This window comes from Bos indicus x Bos taurus, chromosome 23 (genome assembly GCF_003369695.1).
Source record: "Bos indicus x Bos taurus breed Angus x Brahman F1 hybrid chromosome 23, Bos_hybrid_MaternalHap_v2.0, whole genome shotgun sequence".
In the NCBI taxonomy this organism is placed as follows: Eukaryota; Metazoa; Chordata; class Mammalia; order Artiodactyla; family Bovidae; genus Bos; species Bos indicus x Bos taurus.
This window is the reverse complement of record NC_040098.1, coordinates 8,809,496-8,827,888: the sequence shown is the minus strand read 5'-3', so window position 1 is coordinate 8,827,888 and position 18,393 is coordinate 8,809,496. Positions and strand designations below refer to the sequence as shown.

General features: G+C 54.3%; 1 protein-coding gene across 1 annotated transcript in view; it reads right to left on the bottom strand.

The window, feature by feature from the left end:
- The window catches only part of ITPR3 (inositol 1,4,5-trisphosphate receptor type 3), a 68,058-nt gene that overhangs the window by 38,624 nt on the left and 11,041 nt on the right, over positions 1-18,393 (bottom strand). Inside the window, exons 2-4 of the mRNA XM_027523947.1 lie at positions 14,853-14,923; positions 2,076-2,197; positions 167-253 (exon numbers count right to left, since the gene is read on the bottom strand). Of these exons, the coding sequence (XP_027379748.1) occupies positions 167-253; positions 2,076-2,197; positions 14,853-14,923 (280 nt within the window). The remainder of the gene's footprint in view (positions 1-166; positions 254-2,075; positions 2,198-14,852; positions 14,924-18,393) is intronic.

Genomic DNA, 18,393 nt, shown 5'->3' with positions numbered 1-18,393 from the left:
AGCCCGGCCCCCGGGGCTCCAGGCCCTGCGCTGTGACCCCCGTGCTGAACACACACACACCCGTGGACACGGCTCACAAGCACCGTGCACATGCAGAGGCGGGCGGGCAGTCGTCCCACGGGCCGGCCGGGTGGTGCCCCTCAGCCCACACCCACGCGCCCCGCACCTGGATGACGCTGCCGTACTTCACGACGTCCCCGTGCACCTTCTTGTTCTCCGTGTCATTCTGCTTCTGCTCCATCTGGGCTGCGTGCTGCACAGACACACACCGCGGTGGAGGCCAGGCCCAGGAGCCCGCTCCTGGAGGGGCACGACCCCCCCTCACCCACAGGCCGTGCCACTGCACCCAGAGTGAGCCCCCTCCCGCCCGCCCTGGGCCATCTGCCCTGTTCCTCCCGCTGCTATGGGAGAATGAGGCTCAGAGTGCAGAGGGGCAGCCTGGGCACCCAGCAGGCAACCCGGGGCCCTAGGTCCCTCCTCTCTGCGCCCTTCCCACCACCTCACTCTGGTGGAGGGCAGCCAACAGACCCCTGAGCCCCCTACAGCCCCAACACCCCCAGCAGATAACCAAAGGCTGGGCCTCCTCCCCCATCACACCGGAGTCCTGGGGCCCTGACTCAGAATCCCTGGCCCAGCCCCACGGGTGTGCTGGGCACTACGTCCTCCTCCTCCTCCTCCCGCTCCTCTGCGACTCTCCCTCCCCAGCACCGCGTGTGCTCCCAGCCCACCGCCTCCAGGGAGCCTTCCCTGATGGGCCACATCCAACACTGAAGGATTCGGCTCCGGTCCTCCAGGATTTGGTTTGCCTCCCATTAAGGACGCCTTTTTAGGCTCTTCTGTCCCATTAGCCTGGAAGCTGCCTGAGGATACGCTCTGCCTCCTCCATCAGATTTGGGGGAAGGGGTCCTGCTGGGGGTGGGGGGGCGCTGTCTCCTCCATCAGACCAGCTCTCCTTAAAGCAGCGGTCCCTCTGCCCCTCCATTTCCTCAGTCCCGTTATCCGGGCTTCAGGCCTGAAGCTGCTGGGAGGGTGGCTGCGGGGGCGGCGTGCCAGGCACCACGTGACTTTGCACAAACCTCAGTGCCTGGCTGTGTGAGCACGTGTGGTGCTGAGGATCTGCACACGCGTGAATGCCCCACACCCTGCCAGATCCACAGCCCAGCCTGGGCCTGCAGCGGCAGCAGGGAAGAAGCTTGCGACAGCCCCCAGCGGGGGTGAAGACGGTCTCGGGTAAAACAGAGCTCAGCAGCCCACACCAAGCCCCCTCTTCCCAGCACGGCTTACAGCTGTGGGGCGGGCCCTCTCTTTCCCCATTTCACACCCACCTCCTGGGGAAGGGGATACTGGAAGGCCGGCCTGGTGGTGGGAGTGGGTTGGGCCCCAGGCCCAGGGGAAGGTCCCAGCAGCATGCTACAACCTTGCTGACCCCAGTTAAGCCTCCCACTCGCTTCCACTGGACTGGGGGCCCTGAGCTCAGTCCGGAGAGAACTACCCAGGATGTGAACCAAGAGGCCTGAGGGCCACCACTGGGCCCTCACACCACGCAACAACGTGGGCCAGAGACCCAGGGACCATCTAAGCCCCGTGCCAACTCATAGGATGGCCACAACAGCCTAGTCCCCCTGAAGGGCCCCAGGCTCCAACTGTACAGAATGAGGGGAGAGGCTAAGACTAGTTCTCAGATCAGGTTCGCTGAAACCACTTCTCTAGAAGCCCCTGTAACTCCATGTACAGTTGCCCAGGTTTCTCACTGAATACGATGTCCCGCTGAAGGCCTAGCTAAGACCCGCTGAAGGCAGTCCACAGCTCACTGCACCATGGGTCCTGGGACAGGGCTGCACCGGCCTGGGGGAGGAGACGCCTGCCTCTATCTGGCACAGAGTGGCAAATGAGTGGGCCTCTGACCGGGCTCAGACCCCCCACCTCCTTCACAGCGACACACACCAGTCCCTGGCCGAACGGGTCAAACCTCAGGACTCGGTCACTAGGCCCTGTCGACTCTGATGAGCGGCAGCCCTGGGCGTGTGCCCGGGTTCATGAGACACACGGCCAAGTGGACACCCGCATGCCCAGACCTGTAACTTCTGCAGCAGCACTACGTCGGCGATCTTCTCCTTGTCCTGCTTGGTCTGCTTGGCCTTCCAGTACTGCTTCTGGGCCGAGTAGCGGTTCATGGGACACACCTTGAAGAGGCAGTCTGGGGGGTGAGGGAGCAGAAGGAGGGAGATCGGCTCACACGAGGTTCGGGGAAGACCCCAGCCTACAGCCCTGCCCGCAAACCCCGCCTTTGCTCTGCACTCCATCACTGCCCCTGGCCCCACCGGGGTGAAGAGGCAGTGTTGGAAGACCCCCGGAGAGCTTGAAGCATCCTGGATCGTGCTGAGTAGGATGGAGGGGCTGGGAAGCAGGTCTGAGAACAGGCCCTCACCTGGGGGTGGACGCATGCCCTCTTCCCCGCGGGAAGTTTATCAGAAGCCCTTAGGACCCCTCCTGTGCCCGGTCTGGGTCCAGGTTTTGTACTCTGGCGGCCGACAGTTCACAGCAGCAGCCCTCTCTGGCCCACCACTATCTTGCCCACAGTTCCCTAGGAAGTTATCAATACATCCCCCACCCCAGAGAGGTGGCCTCCATCCCACGGCAGGAGGAGGAGACTGTCTGTTGGTCCCCATGGGATCAACCTGAGGCCTCTCTTCCCCTGAAACCACGTCCTTGCTCGGCTCGTCCCTGCCCTGTAGGAGCAAGACTCCCTGATACTCAGCCTGGGACCCCTTCTTCATAATTCTCCCTTTTAGGATCTGATTCTAGCAAATTCGACCTAAGACAGAGCCAATTAAAATTCCAGAAATAGGTTCTTTATTAGCTGGTTTTTATTTTGGAAATAGATACAACGTCAACGATTTCCATAAGCCCAAACTCCAGAAAGAGTGTTCAGATTTTTCTACCTATGGAAAGCAGGCATGAGTTGGAAAACCCTAAAGTGTGGTGGGAAGAGACAGAAGGATTTGGGGTGCGGTGAAACGCTGGCAGGGGGACAGGGCCTGTCTGATAATACCATGGGCTGTGCTGTGAGGCAGTGAGCTCTCCGTCACAGGAGGGAATCCCAGGAAAGCACAGGACTGAGCTCATGGCCTCTAAGACCCCTCTCAGAATGCAGTGCTGTGCCTCCCTGGTTGGCAGCAATACAGGAGGAAGATGGTCGTGCTGGGAACCCAGACAGGGCCCTCGGGGAGGCAGATCACAGAGACGGGACGAACCCCCCGTCAGGCCCGTCCCTCTAGCCTCTAAGGGAAGGCCATGTCCCCACTCTGGTCAAAGCTAGTCCTACAGCCCCTGGAAACTAAAAACAAAACTGGGGTTTCTGCCTAGCCCACAGCAGGCAGAGGCCCCTGGTCATCAGGGAGGGGAACCAAGTGAGGCAAAGTTGAGAGAACACAGAACTTCCTTGAACGCAGGGGAAAAGACAACTGCATAAGCAGACGGAGCCACCGAGGGCTGCCCTAGCTCGCCCACCCTGGTACCACCAGCATGAGAGGGCATCACTTCGGAAACACTCAGTTCTTTGCCCAGAGTACGTCTTCACAGGGTTCTGCCCAACCTTCAAGAAGCTGGGGGGTTACCCCTCCACGAGTCCTCCTGCTTCTCCAGGCTAAATGGGAGTTTTCAAGGCTCCTGGTCCCCTGGTCACCACATTATAGTTCCCAGTAGGAGTTGGGGGCGGGGTGTTTTAGAAATGGGAGGGGGTGATCTTTGCTGTCCCAACCAGTGAGGTGACAGCTAGCCTGTAGTGGGCAGGACAGGGATTCTAGGCACCAGCGCCTAACACAAAGGGGTCCCACCCGCTCACAGGTGGACGCTGCGGGCGCGCTCTGGGCCCAGCATGGTGCACAGAAACAGTCTTTTTTGCATGCTTTTAGCAAACACTGCCTTTCCCAGGAATGCAACTCCGACTCAAACAGGGATCTGTGTTGTCCTTTGTGTTGTTCAAACCTCACAGGGAGATTGTGCTGTTTCAGAGAAGGTATCACGTGGCTGCACCCACCACCTCCATTTGTGGCCGCGGTACTCAATTCAGAGGCCGGCTCTGACCGCTGCCAAGAGTCTTCTAGTTGTGCCCAAGATTTCCTTCTAAAATTGTGTAAAATATCACTGTTGTCCTTCTTTTTCTCCTGTCATGCTTGGGGCATTACACTGTCCCTGTTCCCTACCCACAAACCCTCCCCCAAAAACGCCGCCCCCCAGGCTCCAGGCTCACTCAGGTCCTGGCCCTAGAGCCCCCCATTTTACATTACATAAATATGCATATGAATCGACTGTATTGTTTTTTAATTCCACTTTATGATATTAAACGGAGGCTCTGCGTCTGGCTGGCTGGTCTACTTAGACAGGAGGGGGCAGTCCAGGCCCTGAGTGAGCCTGGAGCCAGGGAGGGCAGCAAGCCCTAGTGATGGGATGCAACCCGCCCCTTCCCACCCAGCTGACGCCCGCCACACCCAAAGCAGAGAGGAGAAAAGGAGGGCAGACAATGCTGCCCCGGTGCCTGAAGGCAGAGTTCTCACTCTCCTGACCTGACTCGCCCAGGAGAGAGATTGTGCAGCCACTGTTTCATGAAATAAATGGGGGCATCCTGTCCCTGGTGGTGAGTAGGCTCCAAGCCTGACAGGGCAGAGAACCCTGGTTATAATCCATTCCGGACCCACCTCACCAGAAAACAACAAAAGCAACCAGATTTCTCAAACATGTATTATTTTAAGACTTCTTAAAGAACTGAGGACTTCCCTGGTGGCTCAGTGGTAAAGAAGCTGCCTGCCAATGCAGGAGACTTAAGAGACGCACATTCGATCCCTGGGTGGGGAAGATCCCCGGAGGAGGGCATGGCAACCCACTCCAGTAGTCTTGCCCGGAGAACCCCATGGACAGAGCAGCCTGGCGGGCTATGGTCCACAGGGTCACAAAGAGTCGGACATGACTGAAGCAACTTAGCACACGCCAATAACTGAGCGAGGGGTCATCCAGCCAGAACAGAAGATCAAAGGGGAACCAAGGAGGTATGTAAACACGCAAGCGACTTTACTGGGCATTTGTGGAGTTCAGAGAACACGAACTCTTATCTGGACGGCTTTGCCTGGTGACAAGGCAGATATTCAAGCCCAGGCCCAGGGAAGGTGGGAAGTATAAAAGGAGACCCTCCCTTTAAAAGCTGGAACTTCAAAGGGCTACACCCCAGCATGGGTTGACCCCAGAGAACAACTCCTTCCCAGAACTAGGGCCCCACAGAGTCTCTTGGATGGTGCCAGGAACCCCAAACTCAAGCCTGGCTTCAGGCTCGCGTCTTGGACAGGCAGTGTCCCCAGGAATCTGGGGACAGGATATCCACGCCCTCTCTGGAGGAAGATACCATCATCCTAGTCCACAACCCCTCAGACCAGATGTTCCAATGCAATGGCCCATATACAGTCAAAGAGAACCAGGAATTCCTGGGAGCCAGATGTCACAAGAGAAAACAAACCCACAAAGCAAGACACTAGAAACAGACACCAAGAGACTTCAGAAACAGCCGTCGTCTGTAAAACTCTGCTTAAATGAATAAAGGAAAACTTGAGGATCTCTGTAGAGAAACAGGAAACTATGAAATGTGACCCACCTAGACAGCATATTAAAAAGCAGAGACATTACTTTGTCAACAAAGGTCATCTAGTCAAGGCTATGGTTTTTCCAGTGGTCATGTATGGATGTGAGAGTTGGACTGTGAAGAAAGCTGAGCCCAGAAGAATTGATGCTTTTGAACTGTGGTGTTGTAGAAGACTCTTGAGGGTCCCTTGGACAGCAAGGAGATCCAACCAGTCCATCCTAAAGGAGATCAGTCCTGAATATTCACTGGAAGGACTGATGCTGAAACTGAAACTCCAGTACTTTGGCCGCCTGATGTGAAGACCTGACTCATTGGAAAAGACCCTGATGCCGGGAAAGAGTGAAGGCAGGAGGAGGAGGGGACGACAGAGGATGAGATGATTGGATGGCATCACTGACTCGATGGACATGGGTTTGGGTGGCCTTGGGGAGTTGGTGATGGACAGGGAGGCCTGGCGTGCTGCGATTCATGGGGTCGCAAATAGTCGGACACGACTGAGCGACTGAACTGAACTGAACTGATAAAATGTGACAGAGCAAAAAAAGAACCAAATAGAATTTCTAGAAATAAAAAAGCTTCACATTTAAAACTCACTGGAGGTAGCAAGAGATGCATCCTAATGCTATTCTATCCCATTCTTTGAAGGATGGTTGACCCCATGACAGCCTTAACAGCCCACAAGGGGTCAGAACCTGGATCTGAAGAACACACGCTGCCCTGGAGCATCCCAGCAGAGACTTGATGCCCGAAGTGATCCCTCCCTGCTCCCGATTCCTCTTTATCTTTCTTGGAAACTTGCTACTAGAACTTGTCAAATTTGTCTTTTTCTCTTACACAGATCCTCCCTTAGAGCCTTGCCCATAATACATAACATATAATGCTTGTTGATCCCACTCATGGGCATATTTAGGAGAAAACTCTAATTCAGAAAGATATACACACCCCAACGTTCACAGCAGCATTATTTACAACAGCCAAGACACAGAATCAGCCTAAATGTCCATCTGCACATGAATGGCTAAAGAAGGTGTGGTATATAGACACGATGGAGTATTAGTCAGCAATGTGAAAGAAGGCCGTTTACAGCAACCTGGATGGACTTAGAGATTATCATATTAAGTCTGAAAGAGAAATACAAATACCATATGATATCACATACGCAGAATCTAAAAAAGTGATATAAATGAACTTATTTATATAACAGGAAGAGATCCACAGATACAGAAAGCAAACTTACAGTTACCAAAAGGGGTCAGTGAAGGTAGTGAGGGCTGGGGTGGGAGGAGAGACGAACTAGGAGACTGGGATTAACGCACACACACTGCTATACCCAAAAACAGACAGATAACAAGGATCTACTGTAACAGCACAGGGACCTATATTCAATAGCTTGCAATAATCTATAATGGAAAAGAATCTGAAAAAGAATATATATACATACACATAGTGTATAGTGTTGGTCGCTCAGTCGTGTCTGACTCTGCGACGCCATGGACTTTTTAGCCCATCAAGCTCCTCTGTCCACTGACTTCTCCAGGCAAGAAAACTGGAGTGGGTTGCCATGCCCTTCTCCAGGGGATCTTCCCCACACAGGGTCAAACCCAGGTCTTCTGCATTGTAGGCAGATTCTTTGCAGTCTGAGCCACCAGGGAAACCCATACATACACATATATATATGTGTGTGTGTATATATATAACTGAATCACTTTGTTATACATCTGAAACTACCACAATATTGTAAACTAACTATACATAAATTTTTTTAATGGCTTAAAAAACAGAGGAGAAAAGCAAGTAAAAAAAAAATGCTTATTGAATGAATAAATGATTTGAGCCCACTAAAATGTTTGTGGGAGACTTCCCTGGTGGTCCAGAGAAGGAAATGGCACCCCACTCCAGTACTCTTGCCTGGAAAATCCCATGGACGGAGGAGCCTGGTAGGCTTCAGTCCACAGGGTCGCAAAGAGTCGGACACGACTGAGCGACTTCACTCTCACTTTCCCTGGTGGTCCAGTGGTTAAGAATCTGACTGCCAATGCAGGGGACACAGGTTCGATTCCTGGTCCGGGAAGATTATATATGCCACGGGGCAACTAAGCCCGTGCACCACCACTACTGAGCCCTCGAGCCGCAATTAACAAAGCCCACGTGCCCGAGAGCCTGTGCTCGCAACTAGAGAGTAGCCCCCACTGACCACAACTAGAGAAAGCCCGTACACAGCAACGAAGACCCTGCACAGCCAAAAGTAAAATGAATAAATAAATGCATGCTTGAGGTTCACCCCTGCGCACACCTCCCTGCTGTCACACTGCTTCGCTCTTTGCCCAGAGGTGGCCCTGCCCAAATCCAGGAACAGCCAGAACCTTCCTTTTCGCCAGAGTGCAGGGCAGAAGGGAGGAGAGAAGGAAAGGTGTAAGGGCAGGGGGAACTGGGCCCACACAGGAGCAGCAGCATCAAAGGCCAAGGAAAAGTTGAGCTCCGGGGGGTTTCCTACAGTAAGAACTGTGTGCTTGGGCATGGACCAGGGGTGCCAGGCACAGGGCTGGTGAGGCTGCAGACAAGAGGATATTCATTTATTAAATAAAATCAACTGACATTCCCAGAAACTGACTGCTGTTGTTTAGTCACTCAGTCGTGTCCGATTTTTTGCAACCCCATGAACTGCAGCACACCGGGCTTCCCTGTCCTTCACCATCTCCCAGAACTTGCTCAAACTCATGTCCATTGAGTTGGTGATGCCACCCAACCATCTCATCCTCTGTCGTCCCCTTCTCCTCCTGACTATGGTATGTAATACTCCAAAAACTACTGCGTAGAATCATCCAGAGGAGTTGGGAGATTTAAAAAAAAAACACAAACTCTCAGGTCCCCCATAGACCTGGGCAGTGGGTGAAGCCTAGAGAAATACATTTTTAAAGGCACACCCCATCCGGACCCCCAATCCCAAGCGGTTCTTCTGTTCAACCAAGGTTGAAAAGCACTAGCAGGGGATTTGAGACGAGAACAGAGCACAGGGAATAAAGTTACGCAGCCAGTTATGCATAAGCTCTGTATAAATCATGTAAACACCTGTTTCTAATCTTTAACATTTAGACTCATCTTACAGAACACTGAAGACTCCACTGTGGTTACAGAAGAGAATGCAAAGCTTATTCAGCCTTAACGATGTGCAACTTAAAGGGTGCGTGGCTGGTAGAAGGTGTACACCAGGCAGAGCACTGAAGGAGCTGACGGGATGAGAAATAAAGATGTGACCGCGATACTCGGGTCTATAAAGGTGGCACTGGAGACTCTACACCAGCGACAGGATGCTCCTGGGGTGGGGGAGGGGAGAGAGTGGAGGGACGGGCCAAGTGAGCAAAACTCTCCTGGAATAAAGCACATTTGGTGACCTGGGGGAGCAAGCAGAGAAATGATGCAGAGGGTGAATGGGCTTGCCTTCTCTGGTTCCACTGCTCGGGGAGGCACTGAACGGGACCACCCCAGCAGGGAGCAAATTTGCAGTCTGGATCAGAACCCACTCAGACGTCCCTTCCCTTGCACTCAGCAATTTCACCACTGGTCCTTCATTGAATAACCACCACCACCACCTTCATTCCTACAGCACAGGCACATCTGTACAAAGCGACGAGAGGACTTCCCTGGTGGTCCAGAGGTTAGGAATCCGCCTGCCAACGCAGGGGACGCGGGTTCGACCCCTGGTCTGGGAAGATTCCACATGCCATGGGGCAACAGAGCCTGTGTGCCACAACCACCGAAGCCCGGGCTCCCCAGAGCCTCTGTTCCCCAACAAGAGAAGCCACCACGACGAGAGCCCCCGTGTCGCCACTGGAGAAAAGTCCGTGTGCAGCAACAAGATCCAGCGCAGCCAAAAATAAATAAACAAACCTCAGTTTTAAAAAACGTGACGAGAGGCAAGGGTCTTGCAGCAACACTGTTGAGAATGATAAAGACTGGAAACAGGCCATGGCCCATTGAAGCGGACTGGTTAAATAAATTACAATGGAGCCATGTGAGGGACAGCTGTGGCGCAGTGGCAGGGGAGGGTCAGAAATCCAGGCTGCAACCTGGGTAAACCCTGGAGCAATTAGGCTAAGTGAGACATGCCAGTCCCCAAAGAACAAATACTGTATGATTCTACTCATGTGAAGTACTTAGACTAATCAGATTCATAGAGACAGGAAGTCGGATGGTGGGGTGGGGGGAATGGGGTGTGAATGGGGAGTTATTATTTAATGGATATAGAGCTTCATTTTACCAAAGGAAAGCAGTTCTGTGGATGGACGGTGGTGACAGCTGATGAGAGTGCTTAATGTCATTGACCTGTACACCCATACATTTTTTTTTTTTTTTTGGCCAGGCGGTGCAACTTGCAGGATCTTAGTTTCCTGACCAAGTATCGAACAGGGGCCCTCAGCAATAAAAGCACAGAGTCCTAACCACTGAACTACCACAGAATTCCCACGACCTGTACACTTTGTCAACAAAGGTCCAAATAGTCAAAGCTATAGTCTTTTCAGTAGTCACGTACAAATGTGAGTTGGACCATAAAGAAGGTTGAGTGCCGAAGAACTGACGCTTTCGAATTGTGGTGCCAGAGAAGACTTGTAAAAGTCTCTTGGACTGCAAGGAGATCAAACCAGTCAATCCTAAAGGAAATCAACCCTGAATATTCATTGGAAGGACTGATGCTGAAGCTACTGCTCCAATGATATGGCCACCTGATGTGAAGAGCCGCCTCACAGGAAAAGACCCTGATGCTGGGAAAGATTGAAGGCAGGAGGAGAAGGGGACGACAGAGGTTCACATGGTTTGATCCCATCACCAACTAAATGGACATGAGACTGAGCAAACTCCAGGAGATGGTGAAGGACAGGAAGTCTGGTGTGCTGTAGTCCATGGGGTCACAGAATCAGACACAACTTAGTGACTGAACAGTACAATACACGATACACTTAAAAATGAATATGATGGTAAAGTTTGTGTAGCTATTCACCACAATTAAAAAATAAATATTTTTGAAATGCTTAAAATTAGATCATCTGTAGGAACAGTTTTCACAGTTGTCCAGGAATACGGATACAAATGAGTTTTTAAAAGAAAAAAAAAAGGGAAAGAGGGTTCAAGATCTCTATGTACCAATATAGAAAGGTCTCCAGTAGGATCTATCCACAGCAAGACTCACAAAGTAAAAAGAGCAGAGATATAGAACTGAGTATATAGAATACCACCCCAGGGTCTTCCCTGGTGGTCCAGTGTTTGACTGCAAGGGAAGCGGTTTTGACCCCTGATCCCAGGCTAAGGAACTAGGATACCAATGCCTTGTGGGTATGGCCCCAAAAAACAATGCTACCCCAGGGTGAAAAAGGCGGGGAGTCTAAATATACGTTTGCATTTGCAAGAAGAACCACGGGGAGGACGCATAAGAAGCTGAAGAAAGTGGTTCCCCAGAGGAACAACAATGGAGATGGGTGAGGGTGTGAGAGCAAGTTCCTGAAGGATGCCTGCACAGTGTTCTGAGGTGTAACCGGATGAGTAAATTACCTAGTTAGATTCTCCAGTGGGGCTGTCCCTGGAAATGGGGACAGGAGAGGTGGGGGGGGGGCACCAGTGCTCTCATCTGGATCCTAAAGTCTGTATTTGTATCCCTTTTACAAAAAGGAAAAAAAGAAAAGATGAAGAATAAAATTCTAAGTACTCCATAAACATATGAAAAGATGTTCCCGTCTCAGTAGTCAGAGGAATGCAAATTAAAACCACAGTGAGATGCCATTTCACACCCAGCTGGCTGGAAGACATTTAAGCGGGACAAAACCAGGATGGGGCTGCAGTAAGGGCACCCACAGTGTGTCGGGGGTGAGTGGGGGTGAGCCCGCACAGCCCCAAGGAAGGCAGCGGGGGCCAGTCCTAGTGAGACAGAAGAGCTGCCACCCACCGGGGTCAGCCCCCCTCGGAACACACCCGAGAAACCCTTGCCCGCGAGCTCAGGGAGACACGTGTGCACAGGGTGCCCACAGCGGCATTGTTGGCAACTGTCAAAAACTGCGAATGAAGTAAAGGTTCATCACAACAGAACCGAATAAAGGACTGCAGTTGGCTCACCCAGTGGAGTATTACGCAGCAACTGAACAGATGAACTAGAGCCACAGGGATCAATACAGATAAATCCCCACAACAGTGCAGCAGGAAAAAACTGCAGAAAGGTCTGTACGGAAGGCTACCTTTAATATGTGGGGTTGGAAAAATGGGAAAGAATACCCTACATAACTCATGCAAATGTCTCTACATGTTAGTAGCAAAAGCAGGCCCCTGGATGAGGTTTTCTGAGCGTGTCTGCCTCTGGGGAACGGGAAGGGAGAGAAGTCAGGGAAGACACAGAGGGCTTCGGCATAAGATGCCGTCTCTTTAAGAATGAAGAGGACTTTATACATATTTCAATGTCATTCTCCCTTAAAACAAAAAAAAAATTAAATATTTAAAAAAAAAAGAATGAAGAGGACCTGAAATAACCAGGGCAGAAAGGATTTGAGAGAGCTCAGTCATGGGTACGCTGTCTTCACACGCTCTTTTCAGTAGTTGAAATGGATGTTAATAACAATACAAGTAACAATGAACCGGGCTTGGAAGACAGGGAGGGAGAGCAGAGGCCTGAGGCTGGGGGCGGAGGGCACCCAGTGTGAAGCACAGGAAGTCCCCTCATCTAGGCCCGCCCCAGCACCTGCCCCCCCTGGATGGGGTAGGTGACCTCTACCCTCTTCTTGGGGTTGCCTAGCAGGGATGCGAACGCGGAGCTTCCCAGGGAGACCAGAGGCACGTCATTCTACACTGGGCCTCCAGCGCCAGCCTGGAGGAGGAGAGGGCTGTGGGACGGACCCTGCGCAGACCCGGCCCAGAGGGAGAGCAGGACTCACGGGAGCCATAACCCAAGGCCCTAACCCGAGGCCCCTGCAGCGAAGCGGAGGCCAGGGAGGCCAGGCTGGCGCATGGTGCCCGACACACTGGGGCGCCTGCAGGCTGGGCCTCCCGGGGCCCTGCCAGCTCCAGAAAGAATTCCCTGAGCATGTCGGGGCTTGGGACGGCCCTGGGAGGTACCGGAGCTGAGACCACAAGCAGGGAGCTAACCAGAGGCCGATGGAGGCCGGGCAGGGGCTTCACGGGCTTGGCCGCCCCGCCTGGGGACCTCCAGGGTCGGCGGCAGGGGAAGGGGGAACACGCCGCGTGGGGAGAGAGGGCAAGACGCAACTCCCAGCCAGGGCGAGGCCCCCCAGGCGGCCTCGGGAAACGGCAGGCCGGCCATCCCTGAGAGTTCTAGGCAAGTTCTAGATGCCTGCTGAGGCCCCCACACCCTGGGGGGGTTCTCCCTCCAGGGCTGTTTGCGGGAGAAACACAGAACAGCGAGAGGCCAGGCTCCAGGGTTGGGGGGGACCCTGGTCTCGAAGCTGGAAAGGTCTGTGCCCACGTCTCTCACCCCAGGTTCTCACTCTGGCGAACACCCACCAGCCAGGGTGTCGCACGGACCCCTGTCTCAGAGGGTGGGCTTCTTCTCAGGTCCACACAGGGCCCCAGGGGGTCCAGAGGGTCTCGGCCCGCCTCACCCCGACACCCAGGCCAAGGGCAGCAGGGGCAGGAAGGAAGCTGGAGGCTGAGCCCCCCGGGTGTCTCCGGGGATCACGGGGCAGCCCCCAAGGCTGGGGGGGGGCCCTGCTCACGGGCTTTGGGACATAAGGAGGAAGAGAAAGGAGGGGGCGGGAGGAGGGCAAGAAGTCAAAGGAGCACTTGTTCTGCTAAGTAGAGGTTTTGTTGTCAAAAACTGGCCCCAAACTCTGTCTCCGGGAACTCCAGGGCAAGCCTTGGTCCACCACACCCCACTGTCCGTCAGCACCTCCCACCTCGCAGCACAGCTGACTCCACACACGGCCACACCGCCATCTTCTCTTCTCCTGTCGGCCCCGGTCACCCCCACCCGGCTCAGCCCAGCCTCGGGACCCTCACCACGCCATCCAGTCCTAAGTTCTTCCTAAGAACTTGCGCGAAGCCCTCAGCCAGAGCAGAAAAGTGCAAGCTCTCCTCTTTCTGACTCCAGGAAAGTGCAGGTGTGCCCCTGCCCTCACCCTAACTGCCCCCCGCCCCCACTTCAGGACCAGGGCGGTCCGAGCTGCGAGCGGCGTCTCCAAGCAGGTGGCCTGCACAAGCACCCTCCGCCTTTATCAAGAGCAAGGCCGATAAAGATGAGGAACACAGGCGGTGCTGGTGGGAACCAGGGAGGGGCCCAGGGTCGGGGAAAAGGTGAGGGAGTGTGGCCAGACAGGGCTGGACAAAGAGAACACGTGGCCAGGCATGCCCCGACCTAAGAGCCCACTCAGGCACGCGATGGAAGCAAAACAGCAGATGTGGGTCCCCTGTGGCCCGGGGGGACCCCCTCTGTCTCCTCTGTACTCCAATGGACGGGCAAGGCCCCCCGGCAGACAGCCCAGGAGGCCGCAGGGCCCTCTTGAATCCTGCTCCCTCCATCAACCGCATCCCTCTCGGGACAATCCCAGCTGACCTCTCCCCAAGGAGCAGCCACATGGGCAGACAGACGGCACCGCCCGGCATGTCGCGGCCCGCTCCCACCCTGCCCACCACACCCAGGATCCGTCTGCCTGCCTCAGCCTCACAGGGAGTCACCACAATGACAGCTTCCCCTGCTGGGCGCAGGGGCAGCAGGGTTTCAGCCCCAGGCCCGCAGGGCAGGCGGAGGAGCCCGCAGACTGCAGGGCACACAGAGCGTGCAGGCGGATGCCCAGAGTCACACAGCAGAGCCAGAGCCCACACCACAAGCCCCCTCGGGCAGGAGTCACCCATGCCGCCTGGGACCGAGGATACAGTCACAACTGGGGCTGGGAGGAGGGAGGAGGGCAGCGGGGGCTCCAGTCCCCACACCAGGCGGCATAGAGCAGGGCTTGCAGCCTGGGCCTCCTCATGGCTGAGCAGGTCCTCAGGAAACACCCAGTCACGCAGAGAGCCTTGCGGGTGGCGGGAAGGTCAGGGGACGACAGGCCCCCATGGCCAGAAGTGGGTGCGCCCCTGAGAAGTACCGTGTGCCTCCACAAAAGTGAAGACAGAGGCCACCCTGACAAGAAGGCATCCTTTGGCCAACGGGGGTTCCACAGACCACACGAGGGCTGTGGGCACCCAGCCTGACCCACCCGCCCAGGACTCGGCGGGGGCTCAGAGGACTCACCTCGGAACTTCTTAGGGGGGTTGTCCAGGTCACCAGCCGCGGGCTCCACCACACAGCGGTCATCCACCAACCTGCGGGATGAGGCAGTGAGTCAGCACAAAGAAGACGCCCGCCTGCCCAGGCGGCCCAGGGCACCAGGAAGGCCTCCAAAGAGACCGCACGAGGGACAGAATGGAAGGCTGGGTTAGCAGATGTAAACTTTTATACATGGAATGGGTGAGCAACAGGCTGTTACTGAGCAGCACGGAGAACTACATTCTGGAATGGAAAAGAATGTAAAACAGAATGCATGCATGTCAAACTGAATCACCTTGCTGTACAGCAGTAGCTAACACATCACTGTATGTCAACTATACTTACACAAAAGAAAGAAACCTCTCCCTCCATCACTGACGATCCCATACCATCAAGTCACCGCCTTTCCGGGCGCCACTGTTAAAAGGCGAGGTCCCCTGGGTGGGGGTGGGGGAGCCCCCACAAAAAGCACAGAGACGCATGGAGTCTGCCACTGCCCTCACCCGCTGGAGCTGCGTCCTGGGGGTCTGCGGCCGGCCTGGGCTGCCACACACTGCCCACGTAACTCCTGTCACGGCCCTCAGACCCCACCCAGACCTGATGGAGGAGGGAGAGAGAAGGGGGACCGAGAGACAGAGCCTCGGAGAGACACAGAGAGACAGAAAAGACAGAGTCAGAAAGACAAACAGGGTAAGAAGCACAGGCAGAGAGACTGAAGCAACCCGGCGAGAAACGCTGATGAGACAGCAGCCTAGGGGGCAGCCTCTGCGTCTCAAAGACAAGACAACAAACCTTCCCAGCCTCCATCAGGCCCATTCCACACCCTCCGCTGTGGTCACCCTGGGCCCGAAATTCCTCCCCTCTATCCTGGCCGGGGTTAATCCTGAGTCTCTGGAGGACACCCACCCACCCATCCATCCATGCCCACATTTAACATTCTTCAACGCCACACAAGCCTCTAACACTATGATGGTGACGATGACGACCCACCATCTCAGAGGCCAGCTCTATTTCAGCACTTCACCACCTCCGCCTCTGAATTCTTACCAACTCACCGCAGGGGGCTAGTCATGAACACTATTTTATAGAGAAGGAAACTGGGTTTGAACACTAATTTGTCTCAAGTCACAGAGCTAATTCCAAAGCCTCCTTCTGCTCCTCCCCTCCTTGGACTGGCCAACAAGGCCTTTTGTGATCTGACCTCCACCCACTCCCTAGCCAGCCTCACAACCTCCCTGCCCTAGCTGTGCTAAAATCTCTGGTTGATCCCAAGGTCCCTGGAGCTCTCACCTCCACAGAGTGGTCCCAGCAGCCGCCCCCGCTCCCCTCCAAGCCCCTCCATTCTTTCATCCCTTTATCTTCAGTTCCTCCTTCCTTGGCCAGTGCCCTCCCGCCTGCCGCATCCCCTACCCACCTAGCCCTGTGTTCCCACAGCGCCGGGTCCTGGCCTCTCCCGCGGCCGTGTCTCCTCTGGGGCTCCTCGCGGTGTCTAGACCATGAGTTCCCTGAGGACAGGAGCCTGGGGTTTCCCCTTAGGAATCACCAGCACGACACAGTCCACAGTAACAATAATGACAGCAAGCAGGATTTTGCTTCTAATGTTTTCATATATTATTTAATTTTCTAAGTCTCCCCTGTTTTTGCAGGAGTTCCTCCATTTTGCAGGAGATACGGAGAGGGCAAATGATCCGGCCGAGGACACACAGCCAGCAAGCAGCAGAGCTGGGCTTTGAAGGCAACAGGTGCAGCCTCAGGAAGGGGAGAGAAGGGCCTGCTGTGAGGACCCACTCAGACCCCTCCCCATTCCCAGCCTCCAGCTCCATCCTCTCTCCTCCACCAGCACTCAGGCCCTTGGTCATCTTGGCCTCGCACGGGTTCAAAGCATGGCTTGTAAATTTACTGATAACTTCCGCCTCCACCTCCTCTGTCCCTCTCCCCTCAAACTCCAGATTCGTAATCTAACCACCCACTCCACGTCTCCACTTGGATGTCCACAGGAATCGCAAATTCAGCACGTTCCCAACGCGGAGCTCCTGCTCTTCTTGATGCCCTCTCTCCATCCAGCTAATCCCTCCTTCCAATTGCCTGGTCCTCTCGCTCACCTCTCACAGCTAACCTGTGAGGAAACGCTGTGGGCTTTATCATTAAAATATGTACGGAATCTGAATCTAAAATATGACAAAAATAAACCTATCTATGCAACAGAAACAGACTCACAGACATAGAGAACAGACACAGACATAGAGACTTGGGGTTGCTGCAGGGGGCGGGGGACGTCAGGGAGGGACGGAGAGACTGGAGTTTGGGAGGAGCAGATGCAAACTATTATACAGAGGAGGGAGAGAGACAAGGTCCTACTGCAGAGCACAGGGAACTACATTCAATATCATGTGATGAAATCACAATGGAAAATAATATATATGTATAAATGAGTCACTTTGCTGTACAGCAGAAGTTAACACAACACTGTAAATCAATTGTACTTCAATAAAAATTTTTTTTATTATGTACAGAATCTGACTTTTCATCACGCCAACACCACTTGGTCCAGGCACCCGGCGGCTCTCACCTGGTATCACTGTCTCCTAACACCCCTCTCACCTCTACAGCCTGTCCTCCACATAGCAGCAAAGGGATTCCTTGAAAAGGTCAGTCAAATGAGGGCAGTGCTCTGCTGGGAACCTCCAAAACCACCCATCTCAGAGGGTAAGGCAAGAACTCACAAGACCCCTTCACCTCTCACACCTCATCTCCTCCCCACCCCACCACCCCCGCCCCTGGCCCACTCTGCTCCAGCCCACCGTCCTCCTCCAGGCTCCTCAAACCTTCCAAGAGACTTGATCTCAGCTCTTCCCTCTGCCTGGCACTCTCTACCCTAGACACCCTCCTAGCTCCACCCCTCGCTCATCTCCTTCAGATCTCAGCTCAGATGACCCGTTCCTGTGGCCAGGCTCCCTCCCTGCCCTTTTGAAAACTGTGGACTGCTCTCTCTCTCACACTTCTCATCTCCTTCAGATCTCAGCTCAGGTGACCCGTTCCTGTGGCCAGGCTCCCTCCCTGCCCTTTTGAAAACTGTGGACTGCTCTCTCTCTCACACTTCTCATCCCCCTGCCCGCCTCACTGTTCTCCACATCACCACTTGGCCTGCTACAGAGTTTATTTGGGGTCCTATTCCTCCCTGACCTGAGATGGAAGGTTCATGAGGACAGGGATGTGTCTGTATTGCTTCCTCCTGTATCCCCAGCACCTGGACCACCTGTCTGGCACGGAGTGGCACACTCGGAATACACACTGAGTGAATTAATCATTTTACTAGCTACTGAGGGAAGCACACGAGAAGCAAAAGATAAGGTCTCTGCCTCAGGGAGTTCAAAACCTCACTGGGAAGACAAGTCACAGACTCAGAAGAGTTCATGATCTAAGGAATACGCATGGGTGCCAACTGATGGTACCAGCTGTGGATTCTGTCCAAGAAAGGGAGAGGTCAGAGCTTGGCCAATCAGAGAAGGTGTGAGAGAAGAGGCAA